This window comes from Vanrija pseudolonga, chromosome 2 (genome assembly GCF_020906515.1).
Source record: "Vanrija pseudolonga chromosome 2, complete sequence".
Classification (NCBI taxonomy): Eukaryota; Fungi; Basidiomycota; class Tremellomycetes; order Trichosporonales; family Trichosporonaceae; genus Vanrija; species Vanrija pseudolonga.
The window spans coordinates 550,212-566,575 of record NC_085850.1 but is presented as its reverse complement, the minus strand read 5'-3'; the positions used below and the strand labels follow the sequence as shown (position 1 = coordinate 566,575).

The window sequence follows — 16,364 nt, the reverse complement described above, 5'->3', positions numbered from 1 at the left end:
GCAGCAGCCGTGCAATCTACACCTCGGCCTCCTCCTTCGGCTCGAGCCCCTGGAGCATGCCCATCGCCTTGACGAGGAAGGGCTTGAGCTCTGTGAGCTCGATCGGCGTGAGGTTGGTCACCTGGTGGGTGGTCAGCGTTGCTCCTTTTGGGCCCATACCTGGAGGTACGACCCGCGCATGACGCCTTCCGACTGCAGACCGATACGGATCTTTGCCTGTCGGACTTCGCGCACGTCTTTGAGCAGGGAGCGGATCTGGGCAGGGTTGGTGAGGTCGTCTGGTGCGCTGCGGGGTCAGGCTGCCGTTCAACCAGCGGCACTCACACGTCCAACAGCACCTTGCTCGTCTCGACGAAGCGGCGCGGGAGGGGCTGGAACTCTTCTGGCTTGGATCGTTCCAGCTTCAGCAGCTCCTGGAGCTTCTCTGGGGCGGGTGTGAGCGGTTGAACGGCACGGCAACGGCTGGAGCTGAAGAAGGCGAAGCACACAGCTCACACGTTGCCCGCTCTCGTTCGCTCGCGACCACTCACCAACCTGTAGCCACTCGGGCGGCACGATACGGCACTTGCTCTTGCGCTTCAAACTCAGCGCGAGCCAGAGCGGCACCGTCGCGCGCGACGGCGGCGTGAACGGTCCATATGTGCCCGAGAGCAAGCGCACGCGGCTCATGCTGAAGCGGGGCACAATGTCCACCAGCTCGTCCTCTGCGATAAAGGTGTGCTCTTCTGGCGTGAGGCCTGCCTGGAGGTGTTTTGGGAGCGCCATGGTGGGTGGTGGTGGTTGTTGTTGTGGTTGTCGCGCCAAAGTCGCGCGCTGCCAAAGTGGTCATTGAATGCTCTCGACGCGCCTGGCTGGCTGCATTGCCGCTACGCTGGCTGGCTGCGTGCCTTGATTTGATCCCGTCATCCCGCCTAGATCATTAGGTTGGTGTCCTGTCCAGGGTCTAAAAGTCGCAGGAGTGAATGCAGTCAGTCAGTTCGACCACACAACGCCAAACGCCACGTCCAAAGCATATCTCACAACTCAAGCAGAGTTTCCTTCTATCCCATCAAGGCAGACGCAACGACGACCAACAGCAACGACGACGACAGCATCAACGACAACACTGACATCAGCAGCCAGGTGACGACCAGATCAAGCGGCCACTCGGCGCATTGACCCAAGTCAAGCCTCGACCACCCTTCCTCACACCTTCCCCCAACCCCCTACCTTCGCGCACGGCCATGGGCTCGCCAAACGAAGCGCCTCTTTCGAGGCCCTCCTCTAGCCAAGGACAGAAGATTGCGTTTGGTAAGTCTCTATTCACTGGGCAGCAGCTAACCCCCCTAGGCCTGTCAAAACGCCTCTGGACCGTCCTCGGCGGCCTCGTTGGCCTCTTCCTCCTCTCGCGGCTAGTGGGCTGTAAGTGTCCTCAATCCTTCGCGACGCGCGCACCCTAACACGTAGCAGCTACCCCCGAAGAGTCGCCAGTCGGGCACTACACGGCGCGCACGGGCCTCCTGTCGGCTGCCGACTTCCAGAACGCGTCCCTCTCGGACCCTCCACCCTTCTCCTTCTGCCCCGTCTTCGGGCCGGGCGACACGGTCGCCGAGCGCCGCGGACAGGTGCCCCTCCTCAAGTCGCGCCTCCATGTCGGTACCGGTGCACGCGTGCAGCGTGTGCTGCAGAAGGCGATGGCTGGGCACCCTGTGACGATCAGCGTGCTGGGCGGTTCAGGTAAGTTGCTGCGTGCAGCGTGCGCCTATGACGCCGTTGGCTGACGCCCGCGCCCAGTCTCGGCTTGCCACGGCGCTGGCGAGGACCCCATCGCCCCCCGCTGCTGGCCCGCGCGCTTCTTCGACTGGTTCAACTCGGTCTTCCCCCACCCCCTCAACGAGCTCACCAACGGCGCTGCTCGTCGCACCGACTCGTCGTACTTTGCCTACTGCTCGGGCCACCACCTCCCAGACGACACTGACCTTGTCATCCTCGAGTTTGACGCTTCTGACCCGAAGTGAGCTAGCTAGCCTCGTGATTCTTATGACACAGCTGACTCCCGCCCCAGCGACGCCAAGTGGATCGAGCACTTTGAGCTTCTTGTGCGCTCGATCCTCGTCCGCAAGGAGCAGCCGGCTGTTATCCTCCTCGGCCACTTTGCTCCCCAGCTCCAGGGCCAGAACGGCTATGCCGGTCCCGAGCTCCTCCATGATGTCGTTGCGCAGTTCTACGACGTTCCGCATCTCAGGTGGGTGTTTAAGGTCTTGCGACGCTTACCCGCCAGCATCAAGGGCCTCCTGTACCGCGACTACATGCTCAACCCTACTGGCACGCGCCACACGTTCTACTCTGACGCTATCCTCGCCAACCCCACTGGCCACGAGGCCATCTCGGACGTGCTTGTCTCGTACCTCATGACGCAGATCTGCTCGGGCTGGGCGACGACGCTGGGCCACGCCTTTGACGTCCCGTACATGGGTGCGCCTGACAGCGCGCCGAGCAGCAACAACCTCCTGCCCCAGGACGAGGACCTCGAGCAGCAGGCTGGTGGACTGGCCGCCAAGCAGCGCGCCATGCGCGTGCCGCACGCGCGTCTCTCGGACCGCCCTAGTGACATTCTGAGCTTCCGCGAGGTCAAGCCGTTCTGCGTCAGCGCCAATGACCTCATCAACCCTCTGCCGCCCAACCACTTCTCGGGCTCGGGCTGGAAGGCCTTCCACCCCAAGAAGGGCGCCGACCCGGTGCACTACTGGCACTCTGACATTGCGGGGTCGCGGATGCGCGTTCCGATCAACATCAGCGCTGGCCAGGTCGCAATCTACTACCTCCAGGGCCCTGACCGCAAGACGGCCGGCAACGCCGAGTGCTGGGTCGACGACGACTACGAGAACGCATGGAAGCTTACCGGCTCGTCGCCAGACGTGACCGAGCCTACGGCGACGCTGACCGTCATCAACGAGGGCGTGTCCGAGGGCAAGCACTTTGTCGAGTGCATGCTCACGGGCGGCAAGGAGGGCGCCAAGGTGCCCGAGTTCAAGCTCCTCGGAGTGTGAGTGGGCCATCGAGCCAGCGCAGCGGTTTGCGTGCAGCGCTGACATTTTACCCAGCTTCGCCACGTAGTTTACATCTGCCACATACACACACGCCACAAACATAGACCAGGCTCGGTATACGGGCGTCTCGTAGTAGACGGGATGCATTGGGTTCTGTAGCGTGGGAGGGGGCGAGGGGGGAGGGGGGGATGAGCAACACTGGCTCTTGCTCGAGAGTCTCTGACACTGACCAGCAGCAGGCTGTCTGACCGGCACAGCTGCACAATTGCCGGTAGTCAGTCACCTCATCCGCACATCCCTCGCACATGATGTGATGTCCGTGGCATGCGGGTTTCGTGAGTACACGCGTGCGCAATGCGGCAAGCGCGCAAGTAGTCATGGAATGGAGGTACAAGGGCGAGGGGAGGGCATGCCGTAGACGAGTGAGTACTAGGTACTAGATACTCGGGTGAGTGAGTAGCGCACAGTTCCGGGTCTGGTGCAGCAGCATCAACTTGCAACAATATCTGCTGCGCAGACCCGGGTCACTGCCCACCGCTGCCCACCCGCACGCAACACACACACACACAAAGAAGCATGCATGCCATCGCCATGGCGACAGCCGCCTTATCTGCAGGCACTGGTCGTGGTACCGTGGTACCCGTTCCGGGGGTTACGACGCCGAGCGAGCGAGCGGGTGGGCCGACCTTCTCACGCTGGCGGGTCGGGCGGCAGTAGTGGCAGGTACCAGTGTGCCGCCACCTCATGTCATGTCCTTGTGCTCGTGCTCGTGCTGCTGCTGAATTCTCGGCCCCGGCCCCGCATTCCGTCCAGCATAGCTCGCGGTGCTGCGCTCGCCGTGCGCGCCGCTTGCTTGCTTGGCATGCTCTGTTCTGTGCCCCGCACGCAGCCCCGCCCCCCGCCCCGGTCGCCTGCCTCGTCTCTCGTCGTTCTGGTCGCCACACCCCCTCCCCCTCCCCCACTCCCGGCATCGCCAGGGTTTGGGTTCGTCGGCCTCGCGACAACATTACGACGACGTTTAACTGTATCCATGTGCCCGCATGGCCACGTGCTGCAATTCTTGTCGCTGCGCGTATCTGACAGCAACGACGCGCCGGCGTGACCGCGCGCCTGCTTTGTCGCGTCGTGCGTCGTGCGTCTGTCTTCGCCACGCAACGCCTCTCGATGCGTGACAAGATCCACAAGATCCACGACGTCATTGCAGCTCGCGACGCGCGACACCGGCCTGGCTGTTAACTCGACTTGTGGTCAATCGCAAATTTGTCCCCCGCCACACCGTCCGTGGCTGACGCCATGGGCTGGCTCTCGTCAAGCATGTGTGCAGATTTCTGATGTCTTCACAGCAGCGCCGAACGGCACGACTCTATCGCGCGCGTGTCACCAATCTATGGACAGAAGGGGGCCAAGCGGGAGGACAGAGGCGAGGTGCCGATTCGGATGCAAGGCTCATGGTGGTACAGAACGAGGAGGAACATATCAAGCATCTTCGTGGCGGCTGCTGAGGCGAGCCAGTGGGGTAGTGCAAGTAGTCGGCCGGCGCGCTCGTGCGGGCTAAGGTGGGGGGTCGTCGCTGGCTTATTAGGTAGATCAAGACGTCGTCGCAGGGGGGGAGGATAAGGTAGTGGTGATGGTAGTGGTGGTAGTGGTGGCGTAGTGGTGGGATGGTGGCGGTAGGAGTGAGGGGGGACGAGGATATGCTTGTAAGGGGTATCACATGACGACACAGGGGCCCGATTTCCTCGGCTTGTTATTACGACGGTTGGGGTTGACTAGAGCGTCGGTCAGCACTGATCTTGCAACTCGGTGTAACGGCGGCGCGGCGGCGGCACGACTCGCGGCCACGGATGTCGCCGTACGACACGCGGCCACAGCTCACGCCGGAGGCTCCCGCGCACGCCACACACACGCCACATGCAACACTCACAGACGGTCCGGATGGCCTCGTCAAAGACAGTCTTGAGTCCCATCTGCGTGAGGGCCGAGCACTCGAGGTATCGCGACGCCTTGATGTCCTGTGCCAACGCCGCGCCCTAGGACAAGGGTTAGTGGTGCTAGCTCGGGCTTAGCGGCGGCGCAAAGGTCTCACCTGCGCATACTGGATTGGTGACTGTCGTCTCTCGCGCAGCCTCTCAACCTGGGCAGGGTCCTCTCGCAGGTCGAGCTTGGTGCCGACGAGGATGATGGGCGTTCCGGGCGCTACGGAGGTCAGTAAGGGTGCTGGTGAGTTTGCTGGGCCCGGCGCTAGGACTCCGCTCGACGCTACTACTCACAGTGATGTTGAATCTCTGGCCACCACTGCGCGCGGCGCGTTAGTATACAAGACAATAAAAAAAGTTGTGTGCGGCTTCCGCGTGTAGCCTACCTTGGTCCGGATGTTCTCAAAGGACGCTGGGGAGACGACGGAGAAGCAGAGCAAGAAGACGTCGGTTTGAGGGTATGAGAGCGGACGCAGACGACTGGTGGAGACGTGTTAGTGTTGAGCGACGACCGACGGGCTGCGCCCCGCCCCGCACACGCGCGACGCACTCGTAGTCTTCCTGTCCGGCCGTGTCCCAGAGGCCGAGCTGAACCGTCAGGCCGTCGACAATGACCTGGCTGCTGTAGTTGTCGAACACGGTTGGGACGTATTCTCCGGGGAACGCGTTGGTCGTGTACGAGATGAGCAGGCAGGTCTAGCGAGGTTAGTAGGGGTTCGGGGGTGTTGTTGGGCAACGCGTCGTCGCGATGTCGGTCCATTGTCCTCACCTTTCCGACTGCACCGTCTCCGACAACGACGCCTAAGAAGGAGTTGTCAGCACGGATGCGTTATCGTCGGTGTCGCGCGCGCACGGGGGCCGCGACGACGGTGGGGCTTACATTTAATGTTGCGAGATGCCGCTGCCATGATGGGCGGGCACGGGTGGGGGGTGGAGAGGGGAGTGTGCGGCGGTGTGGTTGGGGGTTGGTCACGACGACGACGAGCAACGACAAAGTGGTAGTGGTGAGCGTGTCGTGTGTCTGTATGGCTGTGGTGGTGGCAAGGTCGTCACTTGTGGTCGTGCCGGGGAAGGCGAGGCAGAGGAAGGGAAGGAGGACGAGGGAAGGAGGAGACGAGTGAGGAGTGAGCGAAGTCAGGGGCAGAGGGGGGAGGGGGCGGCGCGCGCGGGGCGACGGCAACGACGGTGGGACGGAACGACACGTCGGCGGGCCAGTAGACGGGACTTGAATTGGCGTAGGCGGGGGAGCCAGAGTCGCGCCAGAGAAAGAAATGTAAATGAGAGAGCTATTAACTTGCGAGTTTGAACGTGTCGAGTGTAATAGCAAGGAGTCGACTTCGAGTTGGCGGCGTGCTGCAAAGGGAGGGGAGATGCAAAGACGACGACAAGGGAAGGTAAGGTGGTGTGGGTGTTGGCTGGCTGGGCAGTGCGTCGTAGTACAAGCAAGGTGTCGCAAGTGCGCGCGTGTCACAGCAGCAGTCAAAAGGGCTGGCGGCGGCGGCGGCGGCGCGGCACACAAAGGGAGAGAATGGGAGGGGCGGGTGCATCTGGCTGGCTGGCTCAAGGTGGAGGTTCCCTGACTGGGACAGCTAAAGTGGGGGGCGGCACACTTCTTCCTTCTCATCTACTCTCGACACCACCACGCCGAAACCGGCATGCATGCATGCATAGTATCGGCCGGACGCAGCGCCGAGCCTAAGCGCCGACACTCGGCGACGGCGTGACGCTGATCGCTACCGCCGAGACACGGCCGAGTGGTGGGTGTGTGACGCCGCCGTGTTGCACCATGGCCGCCAGCGTCGACTGCCGCCACCACCACCACCACCGAGGGGTCCGTGTGCCAGACATTAGGGAGGTCACACTGGCTTCCTCACTCGCTGACTCGCTCACCCACCCACCTACCCACCTACTCACCCACTCACGGACCTGGCTGATGACCCTTGACGCACTCTCGCTCTCGCCTTGTCCCAAAGTGGCTGCTCGCGACCCCGCCTCGCCGTCGCCGCTGGCACGCTTGCCCCACCACCACGTGGCGGTGAAACGCGTCGAACGGCGCGCCGGCGCGCCAGGATACTTGAACAAGTAGAAATTGTGCGACAGTGGGGATCGAGCAATGTGGCGGCGGGGCGGGGCACGACGGCATGCCATGGGCCACATTGGCCACATCTAGACGAGTCAGGAACCGGCCAGGGAGCGCGTGCGCGAGCGAGGCGAGGACAGGCAGAACTGCAAGCGAGTGAGTGAGTGGCGGCGAGAGAGAACGACGAGCCGGCCCCGCGCATCCGTCCCACCGCCGCCGCTGAGCGCGCATACACGCCGCCGGGCATGCATCAAGCTCTCGCCTCACCCTACAACACGAGGCATGCACGAACCGGTGCCGTCGAGGGAACGAACGACCACCACACCCACTAATACTCAGGGGACAATGTTCCCGGACACGACAGGGGCGCAAGGGGGAGATGCAGACTGATGCCAACCTAAACTTGTGCCTGCTCGTTCGTTTGTTCGTTTGGCAGCAAGCAAGCCCAGCTCACCAAGCCAGCCACTGACGCGTGGTGCGCATGCGATGTGTCCTGCTAGCTCGCTGCTGCTGCTGCAGGCGTGCGCTAGCCAGATTTGCTAGTAGCTGCCAGCTGCCAGCCTAGTCGTCAGCAGCATGCGGTCAGCGCTCGCTGCAGCGCGGCCGCGTTCGGATGCGAGCGCTCCGGCACTGCATTGGCACTGATGGTGCTGTTGGCGCCGGCCGGGGTTCATCGGGCGCTTGCTCGCGCCGCGCTCGCGCTCGGAGTGCAAGTGCGTGGGCGGCAGCAACGGGCGTGTGGTGGACAAAAAGCTCCAAGCTCCAATAGCTTGACGAGAATTATTCGCCGTCCATCACTGGTGGTGGCGACTGTTGCTAGTTGCTAGTCGGTGGCCGGCGTGGCCAACCACCAGTGGTGCATCGGTGGCGAAGAAGTAAAATTACCCGGCGGCAGTGATGTGCATACGGGGCGGGTGGTGGGGCAAGAACGAGGTGGTGGTGCCTTGAGGTAGGGCCCGAAACAAGCGGGAGCGTGCCGCCGCGGCGTGGTGTGCGCCGCGGGGAGGTGGCGACGAGCCAACCTCGGCGCGCGGTGTGCGAGGGAGGAGCAGCAGGAGGCAGCAGCAGCCTGGCCCATTTCACGACGGGTTTGTCACCACAGTCGCGGGGACCAAAAGCCTAAACGGCGGTGCCTGCCCAGAATCGAGTGGTGCAGAGGGTGCTGGTCATCAAGGCGAGCAACAACCCTCCGATATGCATGGCACCGCGGCCGTCCGTCAGGCGGACATTTGCCCCGTGATGGATGGCCAGATTCACCCGCGCACAAGGTGTGAGACAGCATGCCGCACGCGCACATGCTGCTGCTGCTGCTGTGGGACGGGCAGCGCGCTGCTCCCCCGCGCGCCCGCTCGTGGCTCGTGGGTTGGTAGCCTCAATTTACTGCCGTTAGGTACCGGCATGCGCCAATTAGCCCTAATGAACGGGTGCGCGGGCGGGGACTTGGGGAATGGGTCGTGGTGTCGTGGTGCAGCAGGTGATCCTCGGCATGCTGATGACGCCAGGTGTGGGTCGTCTTATCGCGCTTGACGAGGATTGGGGAGGGGCAAGGCAACGCGGCGCGCCGAATACGCCAGCTGAGCGAGCGCGCGCGCGCAGGCAGGCAGGCTGGCAAGCTCCACTCCACTCCCCTCGCACCTGCACGCACGGGAGGGGCGAGCAGAGCCGAGGGGACCGAGGAACGCGTCGTCCGTTGGAACGTGGGTGCGACTGTACGAGGTGGAGAGGTGCAGTGTCGATGCATTTTTGCCACTCGCGCCACCCCCGCTCGCCACATGTGCACGCGGCACTGCGCAGTGGCCGGCCGGTGGCCGGTGGGCACAGCTGGAATCAGCGCGTCGCCGTCTTCCAAGCAAGTGGGCATGGCTGTATGCCGGTAACGTGACGTCTTGCCCCAGACATGCCAGACATGATGGCATGAGGGATCGATCTGGCGGCGGCGGGCATTGAGTCTGGGGTCAGGTCAGGTCGGTCTGGATGGATGACGACGGATGGGCAGTCGCCTGTGTGTGTGTCTGTCGCAGCAGCTGTTGCCTGGCCTGGCCCGACTCTTGTCCTTGCTCGCCTGTCCTCGCCCTCGCCCTCGCTCGCCCTGCTCCTGCATGTTCTCGCCGCTGGAACTTGGATATCCCTCCTAGGAACATGGCTGTGCAAGATTCGCGCTTGCGGCAGACACACATGCAGGACAGCCGTTGCCCACAGAGCAGCCGCGGCTCGCCGTCGCTCGCACCCTGCCCACTCGACTCCACCCAACTCTCACTGGAACGATGCTGTCGCCGCTTTCCCCATTAACATGACACGTCCAGGGCGCTGCAGGGCTACGAGGGGGCGTGTGTACTCCTGCAGCTGGGGAATGGCGGTGCCCTTTGCATCCGATTTGGACGTAGTGCATCAGTGTTTCGAGCTAGTAATGAAGGGGCAAAGGCGCGGCTCCACAATGTGATGAGGGTGTGAACTGACAGAGTGGGGGAGATGTGCCCAGCAAGAGTGGCCATGCCTGCCTGCCCCTGCCGCGCGCGAAGTGCAGGGTCTGGTGTGTGCTGGACCTGACGGCGGCCCCGATGGCGGGTGAAGGTATGTAGCAGCAGAGCAGCTGAGCAGGTGCTCGCAGCTGTCTTGCTCGCTTGCTCTTGGCACAAACTACCATGCTGGGGCACATGCTCCAGCTCGAGCAGGTGCCGCAGCTGTTGGCGTGAATATTCGTCAGGACGGCGTGCGTGGTAGAGCAGAACTCATTCAGGCCAGACCACCAGGGCAAGGGGAGGCATCGCCCGCAGCAAGAATGTGGCCATCTATCCCCCTTCCCACTCGCACACCCCGCACGTTCCATGGCCGATCGCGCGAGAATGGACAGAGCAGCTACTACTACTCGTTCTACTACGCCGTGCCGTGGCGTTTCAGACGATGCGACTGCGCAAACTCTGTATGCTGACAGGAACGGCGACAGCAGCAGCTTGTTGCAAAACTCGGGTCGCCGTCGCCTGAACCAGTACGCTGCCGTCATCGCAGCTGACTGGCGGCGCCAGCTTTCCCAGCCCAACCCGGCGGCGTACGACCCCCGGCGACACACATTCAGATGTGCAGGAGAACAAGCATAGAACTGGGCTAGGTGTGCGTGCGTGCGTGCGTGCGTGCGTGCTGCGTCGTGCGTGCGTCTCCTGGTTGCCATGTTTCCGAGTCAAAGGGAGGCAATCTTGGTGGCTCAATGTCGCGCCGCCGCCCGGCACCGCCTACGCCATGCACATTGCCTTTACTGGGTTGCGACAGCCGTTTCACGCCGCCGCCGCCGCCACTGCCTTCTGTACACATACGCGAGCGCGCGATTGATTCGTTTGAGTCAGGGCAAACAAGGGCGGCGAGGCATGAATGATGGGGGGAGAGACTACTGGGCGGGCAGCTACAGCCTGCGGCATGCGGCGCTGACATGAGCTACACACACACCCACGCACCCACGACGCGTGCTTGCGTCAAGTGAATCAGTCAGATGATGTCGGGCTATGCATCGTGTACGTTATGAATGTGTGCATCCCCGGGTATGTGGGTGCCCGCGTCCGCGTCTTGTGTCGTTCACGGCCGCCGTGCGCGGCGGAGAGAGAAGGAGGGAGGGAACAAGCCCGCCCGCTCTTCTGTCTCCGCGGCGCGCGGCGCGACGACAAGCAAAGAAAGGCAGCAAAAAATCAAAAATCAAAAGAGAAACGGGAAAGAATCGAGGCGGCGGCGGCTGAAGGGACACTCTCGGCCGCGCTCACGGCAGGCAAGGCAGGTGGGGAACGCGCGGACAAGAACGGAGAGTGCGAGTTTTTGGTTTGGCACGTCGCAGTAGTCAGTCGCGTGCAGCAGTCCGTCGTGCACGCTATGCATTGCGTTGCATTTGGTTCAAACGCCAGCAGCTAGGAAGAGTATAGCAGCAAGTCGTCGCTAGTTAGTGGCCTTGGGAAATTGAATTGGTTCGGGAGGGTCAAGGAACAGAACAAGGGGCAACCGTCTTGACGCGCGGGGTATGCGGCCGGCCCGGTATTCTAACTATTACTATTACTGCAGCACGACCTGGCTCATGCCGCGGCAAGCAGCAGCAACAGCGAGCGAGCGAAATGCGCATGCATGATCTTGTTCATGACTCGGCTGTCCCGTCGCCGATGTCGTGCGTCGTGGCCCCGCGCGCGCGGCGTCGCGGCTCGTTCGCCCTTGCTTGGGCTGCAGCCTTGTGAGTCGATCTATGCATCTGTCGTCGTCGTGCCGTTGCTGGTTGCCGTTGGTTGCAAGGAACAGAACGCGTCGGTCGGTTGTTGCGAGCCAGCATGCCAGAGTGGGTGCAGGTGGGTGTGGCTGCAGTGCGTCAGAGCCTCGCCGCCTCCTCCTCGCCCCCCTTCTCCCACCCCGCGCTGACTGACGCCGCCAGTGGTCCTTTTTGGACCCTGGGGCCACCACCTGGACTACCTTTTTACCCTCGATTCCTCCTCCCGTCTCGGCTCAAAGTGGGTGCGCGCGTGCAGGGGAGAAGCTGGGCTGGCTGGGTTGTGTGCTGGTGGGCTGCGCTGCTGCTGCTGCCGACCCTCCTGCTGCTTGGCTGCTGCTGCTGCTGTCTGTTGCCGCTCACCGCCGCCGCCGCCGACCGGCAAGAGCGAGAGACGCTACACTACGCTGGGCCTGGCTGTCTACTGCTCGCTCCTGCAACAGCCACACCAAACTACCTTGCACCATCGACATCTCACTCTCTCCACCCCCCTCCCCTCTCCCCTCTTATCCCCCTCTCCCCTCTTCTCCTCCTCTCTCCCCTCCTCCTCCCTCCCCCTCTCTCTCACGACTCTTCCTTTAACTAGGAAAAGAGTCGACGACCAAACGGACGTGGACAATCTCTCCCCACTCCGACGACCACCCACCCACCCAACCCCCCACGTAGCTTTAGGGCCGATCTCTCGCTCGCTCGCTCGTTCGCTCGCCCTCGCCGCCGCTGCACTTGCCGCCGCCGCCGCCTCCCTCATCACACCACGACTCCGTTCTTAACTCTAAAAGCAGCATAGTCTCGTTGTGTCTACACGCGCACACATCGCGCATCATCGGTTCGCGGCCACTACCCTGCAACGGGTAGAACGGCCACGAAAGGCAAAGGGGCACAAGGGTGAGTAGAGCTGCGCGCGCGCCTGTGTGTGTATATATCTGCACACTCTCGCACCCCCAAAGACAAGGACGCGCGCTGACGGTCGTCTTCTCGTTGCACCGCGTACCCTCGTCGATCTGTCGTTGGTCGTCGCTCCCTCACTGCCCGCCGCCGCACACCGCCGCCGCCGCCGCGCGCGCGCCGCCCCCTCCCATCGCCCTTCGACCCCTCCCGCCGCGCGTGCTCTTCTCGACTCCCCACCAACACGCTCTCGTTACAGGCCGACCTAGACACGCCCCCTCCCTGCTTCCTCGCGCAACAAGAAGACAGACACGACGCCTGTCACTTTGTCTTGTTGCTCTTATCATTTGCCACTGGGGATTTTGGAACCCAAACGACGACGACTCTAAACTCTGTCTACGCGTAAACGGCACACCATAATTGTCCACCCCACTCCCGTACCCGCCGCCCGCCGCCGCCGCCGCCGCCGCCGCCGTCGCATTTCTTTCACGACGGCACACCTACAATGTACGCTCCATTCCAGTATGCGTTTCACGACTCGGCACAGGGTGGCCAGCCCGTCGCTCCCCAGTACAGCCTGCACCACCAGGCAATGCACCACGGGACGGCCGCTGGATCAATGACAGACTCGGACCACACTCCAACGCTGTCCCACTCATCGCCAGCCCACGTTCCTGCGCTCCATGTCACGCACGCAACTCCTACGCGCCTCCGATCAAGACGCGCAGTAGCGGCAGCGGCCGGCGGTGTCGCCGATCGTCCCCTAAACGCTCTCGAGGTTTCTGTCGAGCCGTACGATGACGCCGACGCCGTCATGTCGACCAAGTCGGAAATGGCCCCGCGCGGCATCAAGCCTCCAATGACCGACGAGGACGCGCGCAAGCAGCGCAAGCGCGAGATGGGTCGCGAGCGCCAGCGCAGGAAGCGTTTGCGCGACAAGGAGAAACGCGAGGTGAGTGTCGATCACTTTTACACACGGCGCGCGTGCGCCATCACGCACACATACACACACACAAACGCGCGCACCGCGTCGTGACACACACGCTCGCACTCCCTCTCCACACAGATGGTTACTAACGCGTCTCCCTCTCAGGCTGCAAAGGCTGCTGTGACGGCGACTGGAGAAGCCATGCCGTTCTCTTCTGGTTCTCGGTCCACTCTCGCGCCCTCCTCCCTGGCGTTTGACAACTTGCCCTCATCGGCGTCTTCCACCTACTCGAACCTGCCACCAATGGGCATTTCGCTGTCGCCTACGACTTCGTTTGCCATGTCGGCCGGCTCGACGTCCATGTCCGACTCGTCGTCCCCCAGCCACTCGTTCTCGCCGACCATGTCGACCCCGGGTGGCATCAACTTTACCGACGACCCCGCATGGCAGGAACACACGGCCGTCTTTGGCAACCTGAGCCTATCCCCAGATGCCACTGTAAGAGCCAAGCCTCGTCCCTCGAGCGTCGCCCTCGCCAGTGTCACTGCGTCTCGCCGTCCGTCCGACCAGCCCGAATTTCAGCCGTTTGGCCTGCATGCCGATCAAAGGCCATCGCCTGCAAAGCGGCGCAAGTCGGATAGCGAAGACGAACGTCACGCCAGGGTTGGCCTAGGCGTCATCATCGACCCTGAGCTCGAGGGAGTGGGGCCCTTCAATCCCGGCCGGCCTGCCCAACGCCGTTCAGTGTCTGACCACTCGTCTCTTGGCGACTCTATGGAGGTTTCGCCAGACCGTTCGCCGACGCCGCCTCCAGTGCCTGACTTGCCTGCCGAGTTCAGACAGTTTGCCAGCAGGTCAATGGTCGCGACCGCCGGCGGAGGTGAGCAGCCCTCTCCTGAAGGCGTCTTCTTCTCGTCGGCGGTGGTGCTCGCCCTCAACGACAGCCAATGGGGTGCCGTTCTCGAGACCAAGCTCGGTATCAAGCGAAAGCACCTCGAGGCCATGGCGACGGACATTGCTGCTGCTTATGAAAAGTGGCGCGTACAGAGTGGCACGGGCCAGGTCACCCTGGATCCCGCCACTCGCATGTCCATGACGCAGTCGCCCACGACGTCCGCCTCGCCCAACACGAGCTCTGCCTTTCATACCCCATCGCAGCCATCTCGCGTGCAGGACGGTGCGCCGCTAAAGTCGCCCTCGACGTCGTCGACGGCCTCGGACGTGGCTCCGCTCGCTGTCAGCCGATCGTCGTCGACGCCGTCAATCCCAACGACCATGCGCCTCACTCAGGTTCAGATGCCGGAGACGCCACAGTCCAAGCCCGCTTCTTCGTCATCGACGACATCGCCGGTTCAGCCGACGCTCCAGACGCCTTTGACTGGCCAGGGCAGGTTTACCCCTCAGCAGTGGTCCAACGCCACAGCTCCGCCTCTTGGTCGCCCGTATGAGGGCGAGTGGCGCGGTGCCTACCCGCACCACGCCCTCTCGAGCCCAATCACGTCTCGCGGAAAGGACGGTGGACCCCCGGGTATCACCATTATGCCCGCGCCCGTTCACATGCAGCCGGCGATGCCGAGCCCTGGCGCTCCCGGCAGCCACTATGGCCACCACGCCGACTTTCAGCGTGCCAGCATGGCCGCTTACTCGCCAGCGACGCCCGTAAACCAGCGCCATCTGACCGGTGTTCCCATCTACTACAACCCGCAGTTCCAAAACCCGCTTGCGCCTCCCCCTGGGCCTGGTCTTCAGAGCAGCCCGCCTGGTCTCGAGGGCGCCCAGGTCGTGGGAGCGGACGGAGCGCCCATGTTTGCCGTCAACGGCGCGGCTGTATGAGCGCAGCATGCTTCCACCGACTTGTGCCATCACCACCAACACAACCCCACCTCCCCTACCCCACCACCACCGCACGTATTCCGGACCCTAGGCTTTGACCACTTGTTTTAATCATCACGCGCACGGCATTTTCCTTCTCCTGCACATTGCTCCACACACGCCTCGATCTCACTACCTTGTTCATCTCCTCGTCTCGCCAGCCCGCCAGCCGCTCGCTCAACGAGGGCATTGCACCCTTTCAACCGCATCTCGACTCTTTCCATTTCACCACTGCACCCAACCCACCCACCCGCCGGCCGCTAATCGTATACCCCCGGCAGCGGCTGGGACGAGACGACCCCCCATTTCTTAACGACCACCTTTTTGTGATGAGTATTATGATGAACGACGACGACCACGATCTATACCGGAAAACCAGTAAAGTAAATACAAGAGCCCAGAGCGGCCAGTGATACCCCATTTTCAATCTTCATGTAGTGAAGAATAGTAGTCATTATTTAGCAGTATGTATGGCGCGAGCCGACTGTTTCTTGCACCAATACGAGGGGAGGTGGGAGGTGGGCGAGGGTTTTGGCTGGAGCACTTTAAGCAGCTCGTCTCGCAATTCGACCCAATTCCCCGTAGACAGCCTCGCCTCTCCAGCGGACGAGTTACGCAGACTCCATCCCAATGCCGCCTCCACCGACAACGCCCCTCTAGGTCAAGTTGTCGGGCCCAAACGACATGGGGAGCAGCTGCTCAAGGGTAAGCACAACAACGACCTTCTCGTCCGTGGTGCGCGGCCACGGCTCCCCGGGGGCGAGGAAGGCCGGCGCCGGCCCGTCGGCGGGCGCGAGGGCCGGGTATGTCGACGCGACCATGTACACTGGCGTGGAGAGGGGGCAGAACTCGCGGAGCGATTGGCGGCAGATACCGCATGGCGAGATGGTGGGGGTGGGGACGTCGCTACAAGAAAGCGAGCGCGCGTCAGCGCGCGAGCGAGCCGTCGAGCCGCCGCCCAACTCACGACACCACCACGACCGCAGTATACTGCTTCTCGCCCTCACTGACGCCCTTGACGATGGCGGTGCGCTCGGCGCAGATACCGGCGCCGTAGGACGCGTTCTCGACGTTACACCCTGCGATGTGGGCCCCGGACGAGGAGAGGAGCGCGGCGCCGACGCTGCGGGGCGTGAGCAGGCCAACCAGCTGATACGCGACCCTCGCCTCGACTTGCTCACCGGAACTTGGAGTACGGCGCGTGCGCGTTATCGCGTGCTGCTGGGTCAGAACTGTTTCTTGTCTCCTTACCCACCCTTGAAGGCGGAACTGATGAGCGCGTGCAGCTGCGTCGGGTCCATTGTGAGTGTGATGGCAGAAAGCTGCAGGGCGCGGGTTGTTGTATTTGTGGCTCTTGCCCTTG

The 16,364-nt window shown here is 62.9% G+C and overlaps 5 protein-coding genes across 5 annotated transcripts; 2 read left to right on the top strand and 3 right to left on the bottom strand.

The window, feature by feature from the left end:
• Nucleotides 1-16: 16 nt before the first annotated feature.
• On the bottom strand, nucleotides 17-765 carry PSF2 (DNA replication complex GINS protein PSF2; the record flags this gene model as incomplete). The annotated part of the gene is made up of 4 exons (XM_062768482.1): nucleotides 17-121; nucleotides 160-286; nucleotides 325-424; nucleotides 531-765. 4 exons carry the CDS (start codon nucleotides 763-765, stop codon nucleotides 17-19), a joined length of 567 nt encoding a protein of 188 aa, XP_062624466.1.
• A 243-nt stretch (nucleotides 766-1,008) lies between these two features.
• On the top strand, nucleotides 1,009-3,188 carry LOC62_02G001981 (uncharacterized protein). Its single transcript, XM_062768481.1, has 7 exons — nucleotides 1,009-1,290; nucleotides 1,330-1,401; nucleotides 1,450-1,716; nucleotides 1,774-1,993; nucleotides 2,045-2,224; nucleotides 2,261-3,025; nucleotides 3,084-3,188. Exons 1-7 carry the CDS (start codon nucleotides 1,224-1,226, stop codon nucleotides 3,094-3,096), a joined length of 1,584 nt encoding a protein of 527 aa, XP_062624465.1. The 5' UTR covers nucleotides 1,009-1,223; the 3' UTR covers nucleotides 3,097-3,188.
• A 1,148-nt stretch (nucleotides 3,189-4,336) lies between these two features.
• Rac1 (Ras-related C3 botulinum toxin substrate 1) lies at nucleotides 4,337-6,447 on the bottom strand. Its single transcript, XM_062768480.1, has 8 exons — nucleotides 5,886-6,447; nucleotides 5,775-5,806; nucleotides 5,556-5,701; nucleotides 5,392-5,485; nucleotides 5,300-5,324; nucleotides 5,116-5,225; nucleotides 4,954-5,059; nucleotides 4,337-4,798 (listed from the first exon to the last, which is right to left on the bottom strand). The coding sequence occupies exons 1-8, from the start codon at nucleotides 5,911-5,913 to the stop codon at nucleotides 4,740-4,742; spliced, it is 600 nt and encodes a 199-aa protein (XP_062624464.1). The 5' UTR covers nucleotides 5,914-6,447; the 3' UTR covers nucleotides 4,337-4,739.
• A 5,364-nt stretch (nucleotides 6,448-11,811) lies between these two features.
• On the top strand, nucleotides 11,812-15,724 carry LOC62_02G001979 (uncharacterized protein). The gene is made up of 3 exons (XM_062768479.1): nucleotides 11,812-12,201; nucleotides 12,461-13,153; nucleotides 13,295-15,724. The coding sequence occupies exons 2-3, from the start codon at nucleotides 12,707-12,709 to the stop codon at nucleotides 14,960-14,962; spliced, it is 2,115 nt and encodes a 704-aa protein (XP_062624463.1). The 5' UTR covers nucleotides 11,812-12,201; nucleotides 12,461-12,706; the 3' UTR covers nucleotides 14,963-15,724.
• CDA_3 (Cytidine deaminase) lies at nucleotides 15,658-16,302 on the bottom strand (the record flags this gene model as incomplete). Its single annotated transcript, XM_062768478.1, has 4 exons — nucleotides 15,658-15,907; nucleotides 15,969-16,124; nucleotides 16,183-16,219; nucleotides 16,257-16,302. The coding sequence occupies 4 exons, from the start codon at nucleotides 16,300-16,302 to the stop codon at nucleotides 15,658-15,660; spliced, it is 489 nt and encodes a 162-aa protein (XP_062624462.1).
• Between the last annotated feature and the right edge of the window lie 62 nt (nucleotides 16,303-16,364).

Coding starts and splice junctions, on each gene's coding strand:
- LOC62_02G001981 (XM_062768481.1), top strand. CDS start 1,224: ATGGGCTCGCCAAACGAAGCGCCTCTTTCGAGGCCCTCCTCTAGCCAA. Junction 1,994..2,044: donor TTTGACGCTTCTGACCCGAA/GTGAGCTAGCTA, acceptor CTCCCGCCCCAG/CGACGCCAAGTGGATCGAGC. Junction 2,225..2,260: donor TACGACGTTCCGCATCTCAG/GTGGGTGTTTAA, acceptor CTTACCCGCCAG/CATCAAGGGCCTCCTGTACC.
- LOC62_02G001979 (XM_062768479.1), top strand. CDS start 12,707: ATGTACGCTCCATTCCAGTATGCGTTTCACGACTCGGCACAGGGTGGC. Junction 13,154..13,294: donor GCGACAAGGAGAAACGCGAG/GTGAGTGTCGAT, acceptor TCTCCCTCTCAG/GCTGCAAAGGCTGCTGTGAC.
- Rac1 (XM_062768480.1), bottom strand. CDS start 5,913: ATGGCAGCGGCATCTCGCAACATTAAAT. Junction 5,807..5,885: donor GGCATCTCGCAACATTAAAT/GTAAGCCCCACC, acceptor ACTCCTTCTTAG/GCGTCGTTGTCGGAGACGGT. Junction 5,325..5,391: donor TTGAGAACATCCGGACCAAG/GTAGGCTACACG, acceptor CGCCGCGCGCAG/TGGTGGCCAGAGATTCAACA.